Source organism: Calliphora vicina, chromosome 1 (genome assembly GCF_958450345.1).
Source record: "Calliphora vicina chromosome 1, idCalVici1.1, whole genome shotgun sequence".
Classification (NCBI taxonomy): Eukaryota; Metazoa; Arthropoda; class Insecta; order Diptera; family Calliphoridae; genus Calliphora; species Calliphora vicina.
Window position 1 is genome coordinate 54,395,167 of NC_088780.1, and position 22,837 is coordinate 54,418,003.

The following is a 22,837-nucleotide window of genomic DNA, read 5'->3' on the forward strand; positions in this document are numbered from 1 at the left end:
AAGCATAAAAAGGATTTTGTGAAGAGGGCTTTAAGAGCGCATACAGATTCAACTCAAATTACATTAGTATACAAGGGTTTTTTCTCATGAATTGAAAATTTAGGTCTTCTAACTTCGAAAAAATATTAAAAAAATCCTGGACGTCAAACTTTTGAGATATTTATTAAAAACGAAACATATAAAAATGTACATTAAATTAGGACAAAAAAATTAAAAGTGAAGTGTTTTATAATTATTTTCATTTGTGTCCCTCACGACACTCCAACAGTAGTCTCCTAGCATATTCTGTTCCCAAAAACCTTTATAATTCCTCTCGAAAAACAACAAATCTTGATGGAAACGCTCTCTATGTTCGTCACTCATGTGTCCGAGGTTTTCCGGGAAAAAATCCGCATGAGAATGTAAAAAGTTAATTTTGAGGGACATATTTACACCCATTAGTTCAAAATTATGTAATAAATTCGCAACAATATCTCTGTAATTTTGACTTTTCTTATTCCCCAAAAATTCTTGAACAACAAGTTTAAAAGAATTCCATGCTGCTTTTTCAGCATCGGTTAATAGACACTCAAATTTGGTGTCACCCAAAATTTTTCTTATTTGAGGACCCACAAATATCCATTCTTTTAATTTAGCCTCAGAAAGACCCTGGAACACGCTGCATAAATATTGAATTTTTCATTAAACCTAATTTAATGTGGGGTGGCGGCAAAACAATTTTTTGTGGGTCAGTCAAACTGACATTTTTAATGTTCATTTTACCTGGAATATATTCACTACAATTTGTGCAAATCGAATGAGGGACTTTTTATCCTGATTTGACACGGGGAATCCAAAATAATGTAAATAAGCATTTTGCAGTGTTCGTGTTATAGGAAAACCTCGATTTAACAGAATAATTTTTCCGCAAATAAAATAAAAATGGTCTGGGTTTATTTTACACTTTCTAGAAGACATTTTAAAATAGTTTTTACTTTAGAGTTTTGTATTTAATAGCGATTTATTAACGTTCATCTACAAAAAAGATGTACTTTTAAACAGTATTTATTTTTTTCTCGTTAATTTTTTTTTGGATTTTGTCAAAAAAATACAACTCTGAAAGTATCTAGTAGCTTCGCCAGAGTGTTGAGTACCCAAAAACAATGTAAATACCTAATTACCACAATTCGGTACACTACAGTATGCATTAGTAGTACGCAGGGCAGGTGATAAATAAAGACCCATATATCGCAACATTTTGACGTATAGGTGGGAAACAAAAAATGGTCAATTAGCTAGCGTCCCTAGCTCTTCTAAAAAATATAAGTTTCATTCCATGAGCAAACAAAAATGTTTGATTTGTAAACTAGTGTTATTATAAAGTGTAGATATAGTTTTATAGTACTAGATAATTAGTCCAATTTCTGATATCTTAAATAGGTTGCCTGGAATATATGTGACTAATAACTTGTGCCTGATTATATAAGAAGCATGATATTCTTCTACGAGAATGCTCCTTCAGATATCGGAATATTCAAAATATCCCACTTTAGGCCACTCGTTTGCGTTCATCAGAATTAAAGTATAAATTCCATAAACAATTTTCAATACTATCTGATCAAACGAGTCTTTAGTCTCTAATTAAGTATTTGTGGCGAATTCAACTTCCTAAACAATGCAAAGAAATCTGGCAACATAGTTTACATTAAGGAAATATTACAGGGTGACTCAGAAATAAATGTGGCCAATTCAAATCTTTTCATATCAAAAGGGTTTTCTAACGCCAATTTCAGTATTTCTTCTTTAAGACAAATTCTTATTAAGGAAAAAAAATCAGTGGATTAAAACCATAAATAAAAAGACATAACATGCATGTATTTAATAATAATTTAATAAAATAAAAAAATATAAATAAACACACACAGACACATTTTTGTTATTTTTTGGTATATTTTTTCAATTGTTTAAATTAGACAGGACACGAATAAATATGAAGTAAAGAAATGGAAAGTAATAATAAAAAACATTTAGATTAATAAAACAGTTAGAAGTAATTAAGGAAGAATAGATAAAATTAATGGTTTCAATGAATTAAGAAAAAATTGAAATGAACTCGAAATATTTTTAAAAATTTAACAGTTCATAACAATTTGCTATAAATGAACCACTAATTTTTTAAATTTTTATTTAATGAGATGTTTTAACAGAAAAACAAAATGTTTTAGTTTTTTATTACCACTTTATTTGACTAATTTTTAGTTAACAATTACAAACAACAAGAACAACAACTATATTCATATGTATATTGAAAAAAAAAATATTACAGAAATGTTGTGCCGAAATAATTACTTATTAGTAAAAAAAAAAAATATGAAAAATAAAATTGAAAAAATTAAATTATTTTACACAAGAAATAATAAACAAAAAAAAAACTTAAAATGAGAAACAATATTTTCTGAAAAGTTTTATTGTAAATTTTGTTTAAAAATGTTGAAAATACTTTTTGCAGTGTTCCAAATATTGTTATTAAGTATTTAGTATTTTTAAATAGATAAAAGAAATTATTTTAAGACCTAAATTTGTGGAAAAAATACCTGATACTAAATAGTTTTATTTTTTTTTGTTTTTTGATTTTTCAATATAAATTTAATATTTGTTATTATTAGGAAACCAATTTTGTTTTTAGAAACTAAAAACAAGGTATTTTGTATCTTACAAAAATTGTAATCAAATGAAACCTAATAATTATTTTACAATTTACAGTTAAAATAATAAATCAATTAACAAATAACAAAAAAAATATTAAAAAAAAAAATAAAATAATTTAAAAGAAATTGTAAAAAAGAAAGTATGTATTTTGTTTATACAAGTAAAATGAAATAATAAACAAAGAAATAAATAAAAGAAAGAACGAAATAAAGAAGGAGGAGGAGAATCTGCACAAATTTTACTTACTTTTTCCTTGGGGACCACGAGGTCCCGCCATACCAGGCATCATATTATCGCGAGGAGGTGGTGGCGGTCCTCTAGCACCCGGCCCTTGACCTCTGCCCCTTTGACTGGCCAAGCCACCGCGTCCTGCAGGGCCACCACCAGGCATCATTTGATTGCTATATGTATCGGGCGCTTCGGCTAAGAAATTAGACGGTACTAAACCTCTCACGCCATCCAATTCACCCATATAGAAACCATCTTCATCCATATCACCATACACAAGTATGATTTCACCCGTTTTAAAACTCAACTCCACTTGCTACATTTGTGTTTATTTTTTTTTTTTGGGGGGAAAGAAATAAATTGAATGTGTTAATTGTAAAATAATTTTAGAAATAATTTAAATTCTAGCCTAAATAATCAGTGCAATTTCAATATAAATATCATACTAAAGATATAGAATTTTATTTGGTGTTTTAATTCAACATTTCAGAAGAGAATTTTATTGAATTACAAGCGGATGTGAAACTAACAACGATTAGAATATCATAGTTGTATTATGTAGCAGGAAACAGGGTTGCTTATTTAGTACTAAATAAAGTACAGCTTAATTAGATTATAATATATTGAAATGATTATTAAGTTGGTAATTTAAGAGTTTGAAGACAAAACAAAAGCTTCACCAATGCAGCTTTTTAAATAAGTTCCACATGAAATTCTCCAAATTATTTAAAAATCTATAACGTTGACATTTTTTAAAAATAATTTTCAAATTAGAACTCAAGGAACCATCCAAATATGGGAGATTGAAACCTTTCTATGCAAAGATTGGAGAGGAAATATTAATTACACAGGCCAACACCAAAAATAGGCTTCACTAACCACTATATAGATTTGATGCATCATGGTTCCCTAAGTACAAAAATGGTAAAATTTTTTAATTCTATGGTTTGATTTTTTTTTAAATTTTTTTCTAAAATTGACATAATTTTGATAACTCAAAAAGAGTTAGTGCGATAAGTAAACTCAGCATCAAAAATTTTAACAAAAACAAAACGTAAAAAGTAAAATTTTGTGAAAATGACAATTATTCACTTAATTGTAAATAAATTCAAAAAGAATCAATAGATTTTTATCTTCAATATTTCATTTTGTTGCTATTATGCGCGGCTATGCGACAAAATAATAAACCTGAACAAGTTCTGCCGTTTTCGATTTTTCATGAGTTTTTTTAAACACAAAAATTTGCTATTTTCACGTAAAAAATATATTTTTTGCTTCAATTTGTTATTATAACTCCGAATCTACTGAGCCGATTAAAATGTAATATATAAACAGATTAAAGGTTATGTAAATTTTAAATTTTCTAAGTTTACTTCAATGATATCAGACTAACCCTTTTTGAGTTATCATAAATCTAGAAAAATTCACAATTTTAGAAAAAAAATTCTAAAAAAAAACTTCTCCATACAATTTAAAATTTGTACCATATTTGTGCTACTGGATCCACAATACATCAAAGAGTGTAATCTATTTTAAGAAACATATTAGATGTGACAAGAAAGTCACATAAAACAAAAATATTCAAGCCCCATAAAATTATTCTAGGGTGGTAAAAACAAATTCTGTAAAATATTAGGATGATTAGTATAACGTTAACTGATGGCGCAAAGGCTTTGAAGGGGAAAAAATTATTTGTTTCAGTTTTTGCTAAAACTTTGGCTTTAAATAACACTGTCCAACAAATCGAGACTTTTTGATTGGAACTGAAGAACGACCCTATAATTCTGAAAGGGCATGTTGAGCAGATAATTTTTTTGGAATAAACTTATAGTCCAGATGGTCTGAATTTTTTATAGTGGGTGAAAATTTTTTGATCGAAGGGAGTATTATACAAACTGAAAAAAATGTTGTAAGTTAATGTCTAAGAGAATTCTTATTGTCAGAGTTATATTGTGGAATTTTATGGGGGTCATTTTCGTGGAAGATCTTAACCCTCTAGCTCCTCTCATTAGGGGTCAATTTTACCCTTCTTTCGAGAAAATCAAAAACGTCATTTCGAAAAGGACATTTAAGGATTAAAATATTCTACCAACATTTTTGCCGGAAATCTTCAGTGGGGGTCACCAAAGATACCAACGTTTTAAATAAAGCTCTTTACGCTTAAATAGCAAAATTACACGCTACCTTGGGTTTCACATTTTTTAAAAAATTCACTAAAAATCGATTTATGCTCCGAATGAGCTCATATTGAAAATATAAATAGTCCTAGAGAAGATCTATAAAAAACTTCACAAAAAAATGGGTCTCACATTTTAAAAAAAAAAATCACCAAAAATCTATTCATGATCCGAATTACCCTAACTAACTCTTGACCTAAAAGTGATAACCTACATGTGTATGAATGTTTTTTGTAGATCTTCTCTAGGACTATTTATATTTTCAATATGAGCTCATTCGGATCATAAATAGATTTTTGGTGATTTTTTTTAAATGTGAGACCCAAGGTGACGTGTAATTTTGCTAATTAAGCGTAAAGAGCTTTATTTACAACGTTGGTATCTGTGGTGACCCCCCACTGAAGTTTTCCGTCAAAAATTTTCTTAGAATATTTTAATCCCTAAATGTTCTTTTTGAAAGGACTTTTTTGATTTTCTCGAAAAATGGGTCAAATTTACCTCTAAAGAGAGGAGCTAGAGGGTTAAGATCTTCCACGAAAATTATCCCAATAAAATTCCATAATATAACTCTGACAATAAGAATTCTCTTAGGCATTAACTTACAACATTTTTTTCAGTTAGAATGATGCTCCCTTCGTTAAAAAAATTAAAACTTTGACCCACTGTAAAAAAATTCAGACCAGCTGGACTATACGTTTATTCTACAAATATGATCTACTCAACATGCCCTTTCAGAATATAGGGTCGCTATTCTGTTCCAAGAATGCTGTTGGATAGTGTAATTAAATATTTTTTTTCATATTAATGTATAGTAATGTGTACGTATGTAGTTGTCTTTCTTATGAGATATAAAAGATAAAATTTTTTTTTAACAAATTTCAAATTTATTAAAAACTACATAGCTTGGATAGCTTTAAATGTACAGCGAAATTTTTACGCAAATCGGATAAGGCTAACCCTTGAATCGTGAAGGTCAAAGGTAAATTTTTGAAATATTTGGAATTTTTAAGAACAAGATAGCGAATTGCTATTTATTTTTGGGTGGAATTTTATGAAACTTTTTATGAGAAAATTAAAGTCCTACATTTGCAATACCAACACAAATACAGAAATTAACCCTTAAACACACTTGGGGTCAAAATGATCCAAAACTACACTCTAGTTTCATTCCACGCCACCTTTGAAAAAGTATCCGAATGAGCAAAATTCATTATAAAAAATTATTGGAACAAGTTTTCCCTAAGTTTAAAAATATGTTCTTTGATGCACAGAAATAATTTATCAACATAATATTGCACACGGCATCTGAAGTAAAATCAAGGATTTCTAACAAATATATTAAAATTTTCCTCCCTATGATTGAGGTAATTTGTCTGTTGGTCATTTAATACTCTTTAGTAGAATTACATTTATAGTAAAACTGATTTGAATGTGTAAAAGTATTCCCCCAAGCAAAACTATTGAAAGTTACTTTCTCCTTTCTATAAACTTTGCATTAAGGAGCAGAGTGTAATGCAAAGTATATAGAAACAAAAAAGATTTAAAGACAAGGATATCTTTGTCACTGAACTGATTGTAAATTGGCTAAATTTAAAGAGATTGTGTTTGGAAATTACCGATAGCTAATTTTTTGTAACCATAAAATTATCTAAATTCATTGATCCCCTGGAAAAATAATCTTTTAGCAACCTTCTTTAGAAATTAGTGAAAGTATTTGGCAAAGAAACACTATGGAAGAAGCATAGATCTGACAAGTCAATAAACGATATATGTAACTGTTTTAACAAACATAGGAAAAATTTATAATTATAAATAATGTTAAAAACACGCTGTTATTAACATTGTTTATTAGTATGACAATACATTAACTGTTAAAAGATAAAACATTCCACAAGATTTCAAAAAACAAAAGTGCAACATTTAAATACAAATAAAAGCCCATATATAATGCAGGATTTAGCTAGCCTCGTTAGAATTACTAAATACATTAGCATCATAAATTAACGAACATAATTTGTCTCACCCAACGTGAAGTGGTTGTGTCTTGAGTAAAACTAGGCAATAAACTATTAAAAATGCCACCAAATAAGCCACCACCACCACCGGTACTGGCCGCTTTACGCTAATTGAACACCAAATATTTTTGAATACAATATGCTCTCTCTTATGTTTAATGAAAATACAAAAAATCAAAATATGTAGGTACTTACTTCGGCATCCACATTGGGACTTAGCTCTTGTGGATCGTAATCGTACAAGGCGATCATACGCTTTACTGGCATATTTGCATAGATATCACCCCAACGATCACGACTAACATTTCGCATGCTTTGTTGAGTGCCAACTTGGCCGGGCATTACTTGGCCTGTACCACCGCCCGGTTGTTGAGGCATCTGGCCGCCCATTTGGCCCATTTGACCAGTGCCGTCATCAACCTCGGTTACCATATTATGGGGTACATAGCCACGACGACCGCGCAATTCACCCCAATAAAAACCATCGGCATCCTTATCACCATAGACCTGTTGTCAAATACAGAGCGAAAGAGAGAGAGAGAAAGATAGAGAAGAAAGAGAAAATTATAGAAATTGTTAACTTGCCTTAGAGAAATACTAATGATAATTATTTATTTATTTATAATAATTTTTCATATATAAATAAATCATTTAATTAATTAATAATTAAATTAACAACATTAGTAACATTTATAAATATGTTTAAAGTATTTATATGTATATATATAGTTAGTAGTATTTATATAAATAGTTGCAATTAAATTAAATTAACAAAAAAGAAATACATTTAAACTCTAAACTAATTAAAGCATTAATACTTAATTCAAATATAATTAAATATTTTTTTTGTTTTTTTTTTTTTAAATTTAAACACTATTCTATGGAAATGAACATATTTAAGGGATGAAGGGTGATTAAGTAATAATAATAATTCTGATTATTGTTTTAATAATTGTAATAATAATGATGACAAAATCTAATTCGTTTAATGATTTAAATAATGTTAAGCTAACCGATCAGTTAGTTGCCTTTTTTAAACTTTAGTCAACCAATCGAGCATTAATTTAATTAATTAATTTATTAATTATTTGTTATAAATAAAGCGGGTTCAAACACTTTTAGTTTCAACAATTTCCCACAAGGTTTTCGTAGTAGAGTTGTTATTTCTAGTCTTACCTTTGGTTTGCTATAAACGGGTTGGTTACATACAGACTTTTTTTTATTAATTTAGCTGACCAACTACATACGAATATTTATTTAAATTATATTTAGTATTGTGTATATGTAATTAACAATCATTCCATTAGTTAATAGTTAATGCTAATTATTAGATATTTAGAGTGTCCCTACCAACTTCTACGACTATGATTTTAAAGCGATCTTATTTTGGAATTAAAAAACGATATTTTTAAACTATTCTTTTTATTGAAAAAAAAACTGACAAAAATCAAGCACAGGTAATCATTATCCGATCTTTAGATTTATACTATCCGACTAGCACTACTAAAGATCGTTTGTACGTAATTTCATATCTCCAGTTACATACAATCTCCTCGATTGTGGGTTCATACTTTACTTGAGAATAATCAGGCAGTTACGATAAAGTGTTTTTTTTACCGAACGTAGGGGCCTTTTTACATTTTTCGTTATATCTTGCTAATTACGGTCGGATCAATATTTTTGTCTCGAAAATACTAATGTTGTGCTCTAAGGGAACTGTTACACTTTCATATATATTGTGATATTTGGATCACGATCCATTGTAATGTATCACGCAAAATTATGTTATTCTGCGATTTGGATCGAGATCCATCAATACTGCATGCTACACGTTCAATAAATATCGCGATACTGGATCGCGGTCAATATATATTGAACGTGTAGCATTTAGTATTTATCCTCCAGATCTTTGTTTGTACAACCCTAATGTCAGACAATTGAAGTTCGCAAGAAATCATGAAACTTTTGGTAACGAAGTAATTCAATAATACCTGCAGAACAGTCTGCATTTACCGTCGGATATATAAGTATGATGTAACGAGATCGAGTCTTTTTGTCAAAGATAAGAATTGTTATAAGCTTTTCTATTGCTCCAAAGACGAAGTCTTTTTAGAATTGGTCCATTATTTATTCCAGTCCCCACATAATTGCCCTATCTGAAAATAGTTCAGCTCTCATAAATATCTTAGTTATATAGATATTCAAACCCAATTCTGCACAAATAAGTTTTATATAAGCCGAACTCGCACCACCAAATATTGTGACGATCGGTCCATAATTAGTCATAGCTCCCATATGAGGCCAACTTCTGAAAATCATTTTAACGAGATTTCTAAAAATGTTGGTATTCAAATAAAATAATCATAGCTCCCATATACATTTTAAAAGAGAACTGTTTATAATCATCTTCTCGATGTAGGGTATCATATGGTTGGGCTTGACCGAACAAAGATCTGGTGGATAAATAGTAAAACGGGATACTTGAAGTCAATGGCCCTTATAGCCAAACATTGGTCTTTTCGAGACATAAACATTTATACATATATCACACTTTAAGATCCGAATGTAAATGGCAAAGATATAACGTGTTTCCCAGTTTTGCACAAAGTCATTCATTTGGGGCCTCGGTGTCATTTTTGCAAAAAAATTTCTTAAGTTTCATCAAAATCGGTCCAAAAATATATAACATTTCGCTATCTTTCCATTAGAAATTTCAAATATTGAAAAATTTGACCTTCACGATTTAAGGGTTAACTTTTTCCGATTTTAGGAAAACTTTCAGACTATATTTAAAATTACCTGGACTATAATATTCTGAACAAATTTTACATAAAATTAATAACAGTAAGGAAATTGGAATCATTCGCCAAAATATGGCTAAATAATTAGATTTTCTGCAAAATTTCCAAATTTAAATCGCAGGTAAGGAAAAACTATAGCAGGTATTGACATACTTTTTCACATTTTTATTCCCTATTATGTTGTAAATAAATCCCCATGTGATGATCAAAAAATTCTGAAATTTGTTTAACAAAATTTTTAAAAATTTGAAATTGGAGATTTGAAACTGCCGTTAAAAAAAAATATTTTTTTTTGTTATATGTACCTGCGAATAGGTTAACTGTATCCTATGAAGATAAAAACTCATATACAAGTAAATATGGATATATTTTAAGTAAGAATAAACTTTTGTTTTAATATTTCTCAAAATATGTTAATTTTGTTCCTACATTTCTTGTTCTAGTGGCCTGAGACACGTTAATGGCCAGGCGATGTTTTAATAACTTTATCATTTTTTAACCAATTTTTATTTTTTATATCTCATTAGAACGACAATTACGCACACATTTCGTTTCTTTTAAACTAAATTGCAAAAGTTATTATTTAATGTCAAACATTTAAAAAAACTGAAAAAAGAATTATTTTTTTTCATTTTTGGTGGTATTTTAGGTCATTTCGAAAGTTTTCAACATTTCAAAAAATTTAATTCTAAGGAACACTCTAATCATTAGAGTCTAATGTATATAGATAGATATTGTCCATTGCACAGTGGGGCAGAATCGAAATTTTTTGGAAATAAATCTGGCATTTCTAAATGTCTAGTCCGATCAGAATAAAATTTGACGTAGGAGTAGCCAAGGAGAATTAGAGTTTAAGTTATTAAAATGAGACATACAAATGCTCCAGGGGAGGCGATATGGGGGCTCAAATTAGGGTCCCTTCGACATGTAAAATTTTTAAACACGTGCCATTTTTTTGTTTCCCATCCGATTTCAAAGCTTTTTATATTTTTGGAAGCTTTGTTGAGTTTTACAATAATCTTCATGAAGTAATGCCTCCAATTCTTGGTGTTCAATCTTTTTTGGCTGGCCTTGTCATTCGTGTCAGAATCACCACTTCTGAACTTCACATTGGAACACATTCACCATAAGCTTTGGTGAGCAATCGGAGTAAAGTATAGAAATAAAATGGTCAGAATTGAATTAGTGGGCGTGGCACCATCCAAATAAAGTAAATAGTTATTTCGAACATCTGGAGATCTATAAAAATTGAAAGGATCCAAACAGGGGGTGAGTCATCTCCCATATAAAGTACATAGTCAATTTTGAATATCTGTATAAATAAAATTACAAGATTCTTCAAATTTTGATTGAAAAGGGGCGGGTTATTATTAGTGGAAATGGAATCTCACATACAAAATAAATAGATATGTATTATCAAATATCTGGTGAACTGTATTAGAAAATCCGTAAAACTTTGAAGGATTTATTTCGTTACAGAGGGGCGTAGTTGGCTGAAAATGTTTCAGATTGTATTAGTTATTTTCGAATATTTGGAGAACAATAATTGTGAATGTACGAAGTTTAGCTTAAAATGGGAGAGATTTTGAGAGTCTTTAATCATCTGAATAAATTTCTTATACTTTTACGATGTTTGTCTGGAATGGCGCTGAATCAGCTTAGTGGGAATTAACCCTTTCATGTAAAGAAAATAGTTATAATTGAATGACTGGAGAATTATAATAATTAAAGTAAAGCTTGAAAAGAGTTATTTTGTTACCACTGGACATATCTGTGGGTGGGATCAGAACAGTGGAGTAGTACCTCCCCTATCCAGTGAATATATACATAGTTATTTTCGAATATCAAGTGAACTGTAATTGTTTTCGTTTTTAAATTTTGTGTAAATTACGTTGTTGTCAGTGTCAGTTATGCCAAAAATTAATGGTATCGGAGAAAAGGCCATGCCCTCTTTCGTACAAAGTAAATATTTATTATTAAATATCTGGAGAACTATAATAATGATATTCATGTCTTATAGCCGAACTTTTCATTGTTATTGTGTAAACGACAAAGTAAATATTTATTATTAAATATCTGGAGAACTATAATAATGATATTCATGTCTTATAGCCGAACTTTTCATTGTTATTGTGTAAACGACAAAGTAAATATTTATTATTAAATATCTGGAGAACTATAATAATGATATTCATGTCTTATAGCCGAACTTTTCATTGTTATTGTGTAAACGACAAACTGAACAACATTGTCTTTCTTTTAGTCGTCCACGATTTTCGCGACATTGTTCGAAAAAGTCTTTGAAGATTTGTTCTGGCTGTCTCTCCTCATATGTCGTCGACGAATACACATTGTCGTGCACCTACAAGTGAGGATATCTTGAAGACGTGGCCAACTGGGGGGTGGTATAGAAACATAAAAACTATAACTATTTATTTTCGAATATCTTTTTATAAAATACTTTCTTATCATTGTTACCTTTATTTTCTCAATATCTGGTTATCGTTTTTAGTAACGATAAACCTCCAATTAACATTTTTTTTTTATGAGAACTGTCAGTTTATCGTCACGATATAAAATAACCAGATATTGAGAAAATGGGGGTTAGTAGTTTAACTAAAAATAGACTGGATCGGAAATTTTCCACTGTAAAATCATACGATATTATAGGGGTTTCAATTAGTATATTGCCATATTGTAAAACCAATGTCATAAATAGGGTTTTTAAATGTACACATTTCGATTTGTTGCAATGTCTAAAGAAGTAGGAACACTCTAATTAACAAAATTATTTATTTGAATAATTACGGCATAATATGCCACTTTAAAAGAAATTAATATTATTATATTTTTTTTCGTATTTTTTTTTTAAAAAATTTAAATTTTAACAAGCCTCATTAATAATCCTAACGCAAAACTACTACAATTTTATCAAAACTGGCCAATCAAGTTGGTTAAAAGGAAAATGTAGAATGTTCTAGAGTCATGTTTTTAATTTGCCGACTTACCTTAATAGTGTCACCCTCTTGGAATGGCAGTTCTTCGTCGCATCCATCTGGATTTGGACTCATTGTGCTGGGATCATAGTCGAACATGGCAACAAAGTAGCGGGGCTTTTTCTGGGCGGCCGCAGCCATCTGTTGCTGCTGCTGTTGTTGCTGCTGCTGCTGTTGTTGTTGTGGTGTTAGACCTTGTTGGCCGGGCATCATTTGGCCTTGTTGCATTTGTTGCTGTTGTTGTTGTTGCTGCTGCTGTTGCATTTGCTGCTGTTGATTCATTGGACCTCTAAGGCCCATAGCACCTTGCATTGTACCTTGCATGCCACCAGGTTGCATGCCGGGCTGCGTTTGACCGGGCATCATACCTTGTTGCATGGGTCCACCTTGTTGCATTTGACCCGGAGGGGCAGGACCTCTTTGGCCGGGGAAACGCTGCTGTGGACCCATGGGGCCTTGAGGTCCATATGGTTGTTGCTGCTGCTGCATACCCTGCACGCCTGGCGGCCGCATCATTCGCTGCTGCTGTTGGCCCGGTGGGTAACCCTTTTTTGTGGTATCAATTTAATTTTGGTTTAAACCCGAATAAAGTTTTTGGAAAAATTTTGATTAAAGCAATATAATTTCTGGTGAGTTTCTTTTTTCAATGATTGTTTTCTTGTTAGTGAATATAATTTTTAATTCATTGTAAGTTGAAAATAAAAATAATATTTATTTTCTGAAGCAAATGGTATAATTTCTTTTTTCTTTTTTTATCTTAAGAAATGAAAATGTTTAGTTTATATTTGAAATGAAACAAAGCGAAAATAATTAAATTTTATGATTTTGAAACTGATAAGGGAAGGAACAGAACGAAATTAAACATAAGGTTAGGTTAAGTTAAGTTTAAAGCGAAAATCAAGAGAATTAAACCAAGAGAGAACCGAAAACATAAAAGAAAGAGGCAAAGCTAAGTATTTGTTTATGTTACAAAGTTTAGTTTACTGTTCTACGGTTGTATTTGATTTGTTGTATTTGATTTTGGTTTTGGTTTACATTTATTTTTTACAGTGTATTTTTTGTGTATATTTTCAGATATTCTGTTGTTGTAGATGTTAAATTTACACCGTGAGTAGAGGAGTTTTCGATTTGATGGTTGTGACATTTGGTTGTATGAACTATTTTCACATGATTTGTTGTGTTAATTGAGGTGTGTAACTACCTAAACTAGACCTGGATTTGGTTGATTGTGGAGTTTACTTCAAATTGTTTAAGTAAAATTAACACCAAAACTAAAACTAAACTTAAATAATTGTTTACTTAAAATCTAAACAACTTGGATTCTAAAACTTTTCAACGTTCTTAGCTACAACTCTATTTAAGAAAATTAAACCATAAACTAAGTTTTTATTTATTTGTAAAATTTGGATAAACCTCGAATTGAACTTAAATTTTGAACAAATTATTATTACTATTATTTGATATATTTTTTTTTAAAGTTTGTATTTTTGCAAGCAGTAATTAAAATTTAAAAAGAAAATTAAACAAAAATATTTTACTCTAAGTATGTACTTTTCTTTCAAACACAATTTAATTATATATGTAAGTAAGTAAGTAATTGAAAATTATTATTTATTAAATAATTAATTAATTAATTTATTAAGTACAAGTATTTATTATTATTATAACAATTTAAATTTAATAATTAAGTATTGAATATTGAATATTTGTTTGTATGTGTGTTAAGTTAAAATGTAGTAAGTAGATGTTATGAGTTATAGACTTACGTTAATATTTTGATTCGCTTGAGTCTGAGTTTGAGTTTGTGGTGTTTGTTTTGAAAAGAGGCCCCCGAATAGGCCTCCTAATACACCGGTACTTCCCTCGGCCTGCGTTTACAGATGATTTAGGGGGGAATTTGTTTGTTTTTATTTAGAATTTACACAAAATGATGATGTTTATTTGTATTTTTTTATGTAATATTTATGAAAAAAATTAATTGTATTAAATAAATGAAATTGTTCAGCTAATTTAATCGTTTTAACAGATTTTTCAATCATTAACATGCCAACAATATTTATTTAAATTTCGTTCAATATATTTTTTTTAAAAAAAAAAAACGCAAGCAATTAAATATATTTTTTGTTTTTTCGTTAAATTTCTTATGGAAACTTACATACATTTCAAAAAAGGAGGGGATTTTTTGTTTGTTTGTTTTGGATTTCAATAATTAAAACGTAACGTATTTAATTTACTGTGATTTAGATCGTTTGAATCTTAATGGTCAGTATTATTGATTTTGATTTGGTTAAGTGCTTTAACAAAAAACGACATTTTCAATATGTTTTAACAAATAATTTTGTTCTGTGTATGTAGGTTTTTCTATTTTAGGAATTTAGTGAAAAGAGAGAGAGTCAGAGTAAGAGGGAGATAGAGTTTAATCGAAAACATGGCATTCAAGAGAGTAAAATTAAAGAAATTTGTTTTTGTGAGGTTTTGTTAAATTTTATATGCAACACTGTGATATTTTTTTATAGGAACAATTCATCGGAGATAATTTCATTATTTCTATTTTTTATATGCAATTTTACATTATTTTCCTTAAATTCTATAATCAGCTGGGCTCCAGATGCCTCTTTGTGTAATATTGCTTGCAATTTAATGTCGAACGGTTGAGGTCTATACACCCGAAGCAATTGAAAAAAACACGATATGGTATTGGGTGATCGGAGATTGAAAGTGCGAGAGATTGTGGAAGCCATAGGCACCTTACATGGATCAGTGGTTTAAATTTTGAATGATCACTTGGGTATAAGAAAGCTTTCCGCAAGATAGCTGTAGCGTTTGCTCACAATCGGGTGCCCAAAACGGTACACTCATGTGCAGTTTCCATGGAAAAAATCCATGAATTAGGTTTTAGCCCCGAGTGACTATTTCTTGTTTCCAAACCTGAAGAAATGTCACGGTGGAATGAGATTTGACTCTAACCATGAAACCATCTCAAAAAAGTATGCCTATGTATTTTGATGACCTCGACAAATCAAATTTTTTGGAAGGGATAAAAAAATTTGAGATACGTTTGATAAATTGCATAGAGCTCAAAGGAGACTATGTTGAAAAATAATTTTTTATCCAGAAACCTGTGTTTTTGTCGTGAGTATAAAAATACTAACTAAATGACAATGAGACTTTGCAGGGAATGTAGGAATATCATAAAGCTAATACTACACTGGGAAAGAAGGAGCGAAAAACTTATTCATGAATTTATTTCTGATCTAGTTGTGAAGGATATGGCTATAAATTCTGTGCTCCGTTAATTCAGAATTCAGAATGTGAACACGATCGCTTAGTCTTTGTACTCTATTCCAGCAGTGTTAAACATTACGTAAATCAAAGTTCCGAATTAGTCACGGTTATATCCTCTAATGTGGATTTAATTAGTTACGAAGAACCAGCTTATCTTCGTTTCTAAAAACAAGAATAGTTTTCGTATACAACTCAACTCTATCAGGTTTCATTAAAGTTGAAATATGTTGGTATTGAATTGTCTAATCCTTATATCATGTATACTTATTGAAATAAATTTCAAAGCATCATAACAGTCCATGGAGTATAACTACGTTAAAATTAACTGCAGGTAATCAGAAATACTTGATAATTATACGTGAATCAAACGTCAATCATTTTCCATAGGGCAGCAAGGGCACGATTGTCAGAGGTACTACATTATTGGCGTTTATAACAGAATACTCTTATTTACTTTTAGTAAATAAGAATCAGAACCCTCGCTTCTGAAACTAGAGATAGAAGATAAATCCTGGATCTAACACTTTTAACACAAATTAATGATACAAAAAATCTGTAATGCAATGTTGCAAAGGAAGCAACATGCCCTGACCATATATATTTGGAGTTTCGTATATAGATATAAAGGTCACTGGATTTTATTAATATTTCAGACATCCATGACAACACGAGAATCGCTACCACGACTGAAAACACAAAAATCATTGAAACTTTTTTGCATGATGATTTTAATAGAAGAAAATAATAAAATGTTACTATGTGAAAGTATTTAGATCATATTACAACATTTTAAAGACAATAATAATAGTTTAAACTGATTATATTTAATTTTTTAATGTTTTAGGTATGTTTTAGGCTAAAATTGCGGCGAAAACTAGGCTCCCAATTAGCTTGTAGTATGAAATGAATTTGACTCTGATTGTTTTTTTTTGCTATTGTCAAATTGTTTATTGAAACCGAATGTATATTTTCTATTCACTTTTTTAGTTTTTGTACACATATATTTACAGAATATATATGGTTTTATTATAAGAGAAAAATCTGTCACGTACGGTATGTCACGTACGATATTACATTATATTTATTATAAAATCATCCAAAGATTGTTTTTATTTAAATATGACGGATTGTAACGGAAAAAAGTTTCGTTTAGTGTAAGAAATTAAAATAAAACATAACGCCTCTCACGATTCGAATATTTTCGGATATTTCTACATGTACCTCAAAATGAGTTCCGTTTTATGTCACATACGATATAGCCTTATTTCGCTCAATATTTTGGACAACAATATTTCGAAAGAACTTTTTATTATTTAAAAATATAGCACCCTCTGTATGGAACACAAAGGCCAAATTTATTTTTCAAATACTCTTATTTTTGCAAAATCTATGCCACTCTATATACTCTACATGTCACGCACGATGATATGGAATTGCCCATATGTATTTATATCTTGGATTTATAAGGTGATACGGAAGCCCAAACGGATATGTTGCAGGAAATGAAAGACATTAAGGATATCTCAAGTTTAAGGAAACTCATGGCAAAACATTTCCGGATTGTATATGGAGTCCGATTGGCAACAAAGTTTCAACAGCGAATTTTATAAGCGGGATGTAAATCTCATCACGCCAAAGAAGATTAAATAGGCCATAGGTACTTTCGGATCATATATACATGTATTTCTCCTGTTGTCGATGATATTAATACAATAAACATTGAACATAATCACTGAACTATTATTCTTTAGCATATAGACTTATAGAATATAAATCGACAATTAATCATCGCTCTCGAACGACCGTACAAAGTTTAAGAACTCAGCGACAGCTGTATCAACGGGAAGTTTTTCTCCAGCGAAGAACAACAACTACCGATCATTTCAATGCATGCGACAAATTAATTTCTCTTCTAGTCAGTCTACACGAAAGGTAAATCGATGTCACAAATAGGCACATATCAGCATCATGGAGAATATGAACTGGCAAACTAAAAGAGCACTTAGAAATTCTCATAATAATCTCATAGTAAAGCAATTGATTATAAAGATACTCTCGCATTGTTTTTTTTATGAAATTAGTAGAGTTTTGATGGATGTTATTTCACCTATCTTGAGTATTTTGGTATTCATAATGATAAGAATGTCGAACTTCAGGCTCACTTAATTATGAAGTGAAGTAGCTAGTTGTAAGTTTCGATTAAATATTAAACTAAAATCTCAAGCTAAAAGTTACTATGTTGAGGTTATCCGAATTTAGTTTTTTTTAGAATTTTTAATGAAAATCTTTTTATAAAATATCACAGTTTGTCTAATATTTTCAAAATTTCTTTAATTTTTTTCTTTTCTCGATCTCTTAAATTTTGAATAGATTAAAAACTTTCAGAAGGATTCTTGCAAAGAGTAAAATAGAGTAGAGTAGAGCAGAGTAGAAAAAGTTTAGTAGAGTTTTAAATGTTGTGAATGAAAATAATAAAAAAAACCCATAAATGCAAATGAAATCATCTTGAACTTAAACGTTTACAGAGAAAAAAATTGAGTGTGTAGTTTTTAAGTATATTTGAAAACGTAAAGAATTTCATAAGAAGGTGCAAGCAAAATAAATTAACATATTTGTTGTAGAGAGGAGCAAGATGTGTATGTGTGTTTTATTGTTAGAAAAGACAGTTGACATTCTTTTGGACGCAACGTAAGTGTTTGTTTTCTGTTTAAGAAAGTTTTTTTTTTACAGTGTATTTGTTTATGTACAGAGTTGGCAGAGGAATGTAAAAGTAAAACAAGTGATAGTTTTATTTTAGTATAGAAATGTAAACAAAAAAGGAACAAATGTTGTATTGCTTTGTTAGAGACTGTTAAAAGTTAGTAGAAAGAATATTTTACAGTGTTTGTATATTGAATGAACACTTGAAACAAAAATCCAAAATTATAAAAAAAGGAGTTTTATATTTTGAACTGGTAGAGAAATGTATGTTTGTTTGTTTGTTTTTTTTTAAATAATTTATAAATGTTTGTAGACTGGGTAATGCGACACATACCTGTTGGCCCTGCTGGCCTTGTTGTTGTTGACCGGTTTGCTGCTGCTGCATGCCGGGTTGTTGTTGCATGCCCGGCTGTTGTTGTTGTTGCATTTGATTGGGGTCATACTGATTAGGATCCTGATGGCCCATCATATGTTGTTGCTGCTGTTGCATGCCCATAGGACCGTGAGGTCCTTGGGGTAAGTGTTGGCCCATGCCCATACCCATTTGATTTGGTCCCCTTCTACCTACAGCACTACGAACAGAATCTGAATAAAAAAATATATTAAAAAATATGAGTTTGGTAGGCTAGATTTAATGGGGGGGTGGTTGAGAGTTTAAATTACTTGGTATTAATATGGGTGCACTATCGGCCGATTGTGCTTCTCGGGATTTAGTACGTATAGTTACGGCTCTGGGATTGAATGTACCCAATTTACCAATATCGATGAGCGCATGATCTCCCGTAGGTGAATTGATATCGGTTACCTTTTTACCATCCGCGTACACAGAATAGCCGGTTACAGGCCCCGATGAGGTGGGCCTATTAACTGGCTGCCATGTCACAAGAATGGTACCATCCTGAGGACCAGCCTCAAGTTGTATATCCTGTGGAAAAACCATAAAACTAGTATTTAAGAAGAGTTTACATGCATATGTAATGTAACTGACCTGTGGAGGATCAGGCAACCCTTTTGTGAGGGTACGGAAATCAGCATATGCTCCGGGCGCTTCCTCTTGAGGACGGCCCGGTGGCTGGTGACCGCCAGGTGCTCGCAAATGTTTGGCTCGTACGGTTACTCGGTACTGAGTACTGGGAGCCAGACCGGTTATAGTGTGGCGATAGACACCCGGCTTAACGGTGCGTACTTCGACATTATTTACACAAACTACATGCTGATGATTTGAATTTGCTGGCAGCCATGTTATGACAGCCGATGAACACGTTATATGCGTAGCACGTACAGACGATGGACCCAAGTGTGAAGTGTCACGGCCAATAATCATGGTACAAGCAGCATCTCGAGATTGTTGGCGATTTTGTGCAACACTACGTACGCTAATGCGATGAGGCTAGATGACCACAAATAGACAATAGTAATTAAGAACATCTATTTATAAGGAAAAATAATTGACTTACTCTGTTCGAGTCCACGCCCTCGATTAGAGCACGTGTGCGTTCATTTGCTTTAACAGTAACTTTGAGCACTCCGTCGACATAGACATGATAACTGTCAATCAAATTGTAGCCCAGGGGTTCAGGTGGCGACCATCCAATTAAAACACTTTTATTCAGTTGTCTCTCCAATGTCAAATGCTTTGGTGCTGGAACTGTTTGCAAGCCAACATTAAAATAACATAAAACCACAAGTTTTTCTTTTTAAATTAATTAATTCTTGAATACAAAACTACTCAGATGTTATGAAAAAATCTAGCTTTCAAGGCTTTCAAGCCTATAATGCACATGTGTTTCAAAAATAAAATAAATTCAAAAAACAAATAACATGCTTACTTTTCATATAAATATGTATGTATGTATTAAATAAAACAAAAAAAAAAAATTACGTACAAAATGTTTAAGAAAAATTAAAACATTAATAAAAAGTTTATTTTCCAAAAAAGAACACTTTCCATTGCCCATTAATATCTTACCATTATCACTAATATCATCTTGATCGTGTTCCAAATCAGTATGAGTTTCACTTAATCTAGCTAAATCCTCTTGGGTGTGGGTGAGCAATGGATTGTGCGGTGGTAATGAGGGCAATGATGTCGAATCACATTGCATCGAACCATCTTCGGCATCTCGCAAAGTGGATAAGACGGCTTGATGAAATTCCAAAAGATCATCACCTGCACAAAAATAGCAATTAATTTATTTATTAACTTCTTTCCATAAATGAATTTAAGCGTTTACTTTACCTATTAAACGCTGTACAAATGAAGCTGGCACCAGGCCACGTCTACCATCTAATAATTCGGCATCTAAATAACCGCCTTGTGGTTCACCACTGGTCCATACTAAAAGATAATCCCCCGCACATAATGACAGCTCGCCCTCAGCATCTCTGCTTAAAAGTGGAATGAATAAAATAGATTACAATTAAAATAAATATATAAAATATATTGAAATTTAGCCTAATTTGATGGGGGCTTCAAACAAATTCAGAATTGAGGAATTCTCACTTTTCATGTCATAAACCTATTTTCAAATCATAAATATAGTAGCTTCTTTTCAAGACTTTCCATTAAATAAAATTCATTCTTATAATGAATTTATTCAAAACTAGCTGGCCCGGTGCGCTTCGCCACCTCAATTAGAAGAAGGAAATAGTACATTAAGTCTCCCTTTGTCAATCTAATTGTAAATGTCTAATTTCATATTTCTGGGTCCATTATTATAGAAAATGCTAAAGACTTACCACTATAGTCACCTTTTGTGAATTCAAATTCATTCAGAATCATGTGTGCCTAATTTTAAATTTTTAGGTTTATTATTATAAAATATTCAAAAAGTACCATTGCAATTAGTGAATTCGCATTCACTAAACCATAACCCGTCAAGTTTGAATTTTAAATTTGTATAGCCTTTCCTATATTATCAACTAATTTTGTTTCTATAACAATTAATATTTAAAAATTATCACAAAACCCAAAAAAAAAAAAAAACGAAACCGCGGTTTTGAAATTCTTCGGTTTTTTGGAAACGCTAGGTCCATTATTATAGTAAATTCACAAAAGTACATATGAGAACATAGAAAAAGTACCAAGAAGTATGGCCTTGAATTTTCACTCACTTGGGACCATAGACACCTAATTTCATATTTCTATGACCATTATTACAGAAAATTCAAAAAGTACCATTATAATATATAAAAAGTACCAAAAAGTCCCCACTTGTGGTTTCCCACTCACTCCCATATAAGTTAATTTCATGGTTTTAGGTTAATTGGTGAAGAAATTCAAAAAATACCATTCGAATAAATAAAAAGTACCAAAAATTCTATCCCTAGAATTCTCACTCACTTAGGACCATATATGCTTAATAGCATGTTTCTAAGTTCATTGTTATAGAAAATTCAAAAAAGTACCATTAGAATAAACAAAAAGTACCAAAAAGTCTCCCCCTAGAATTCTCACTCACTTTAGAACATACACGATTACATTTTTATGTCCACTATTACACAAAATTCAAAAAGTACCGCTACAATACATAAAAAGTACCAAAAATCAGGCACTTGTGGATTCCCACTCACTCCGGTCCATATAAGCTTTACTTCATGTTTCTAGGTTCATTGGTGAAGAAATTACAAAAAGTACCATTCGAATAGAGAAAAAGTACCATAAAGTCTCCCCCTAGAATTCTCACTGACTTAGGACCGTATATGCTTAATTTCATGTTCTAAGTCCATTGTTATAGAAAATTAAAAAAAGTACCATTATAATAAAAAACAAGTAAGAGTGCTATATTCGGCTGTGCCGAATCTTATATACCCTTCACCAAATTATACTTCAAAATTTTAAATACTTTTAGGAAAACAAAATTTAATTTTTTTTCCAGTTGTTTTTTGAATTTTTTGGAAAAAAAAATTTTTCGATTATTTTAATTTTTTTTTTTTAAATTTAAAAT

General features: G+C 30.6%; 1 protein-coding gene across 6 annotated transcripts in view; it reads right to left on the reverse strand.

Moving 5' to 3' along the window:
* Window positions 1–22,837, reverse strand: part of Rbp (RIM-binding protein) — a 59,401-nt gene that overhangs the window by 19,892 nt on the left and 16,672 nt on the right. For 3 of the 6 annotated variants that reach the window (XM_065513730.1, XM_065513711.1, XM_065513759.1), the window contains exons 8-17: window positions 21,130–21,278; window positions 20,860–21,060; window positions 20,348–20,538; window positions 19,879–20,280; window positions 19,554–19,815; window positions 19,225–19,475; window positions 14,672–14,773; window positions 12,918–13,451; window positions 7,304–7,615; window positions 2,935–3,232 (exon numbers count right to left, since the gene is read on the reverse strand). In XM_065513730.1, coding sequence (XP_065369802.1) covers window positions 2,935–3,232; window positions 7,304–7,615; window positions 12,918–13,451; window positions 14,672–14,773; window positions 19,225–19,475; window positions 19,554–19,815; window positions 19,879–20,280; window positions 20,348–20,538; window positions 20,860–21,060; window positions 21,130–21,278 — 2,702 coding nt within the window. The remainder of the gene's footprint in view (window positions 1–2,934; window positions 3,233–7,303; window positions 7,616–12,917; window positions 13,452–14,671; window positions 14,774–19,224; window positions 19,476–19,553; window positions 19,816–19,878; window positions 20,281–20,347; window positions 20,539–20,859; window positions 21,061–21,129; window positions 21,279–22,837) is intronic. The other 3 variants (XM_065513740.1, XM_065513719.1, XM_065513751.1) reach the window with 2 other exon arrangements.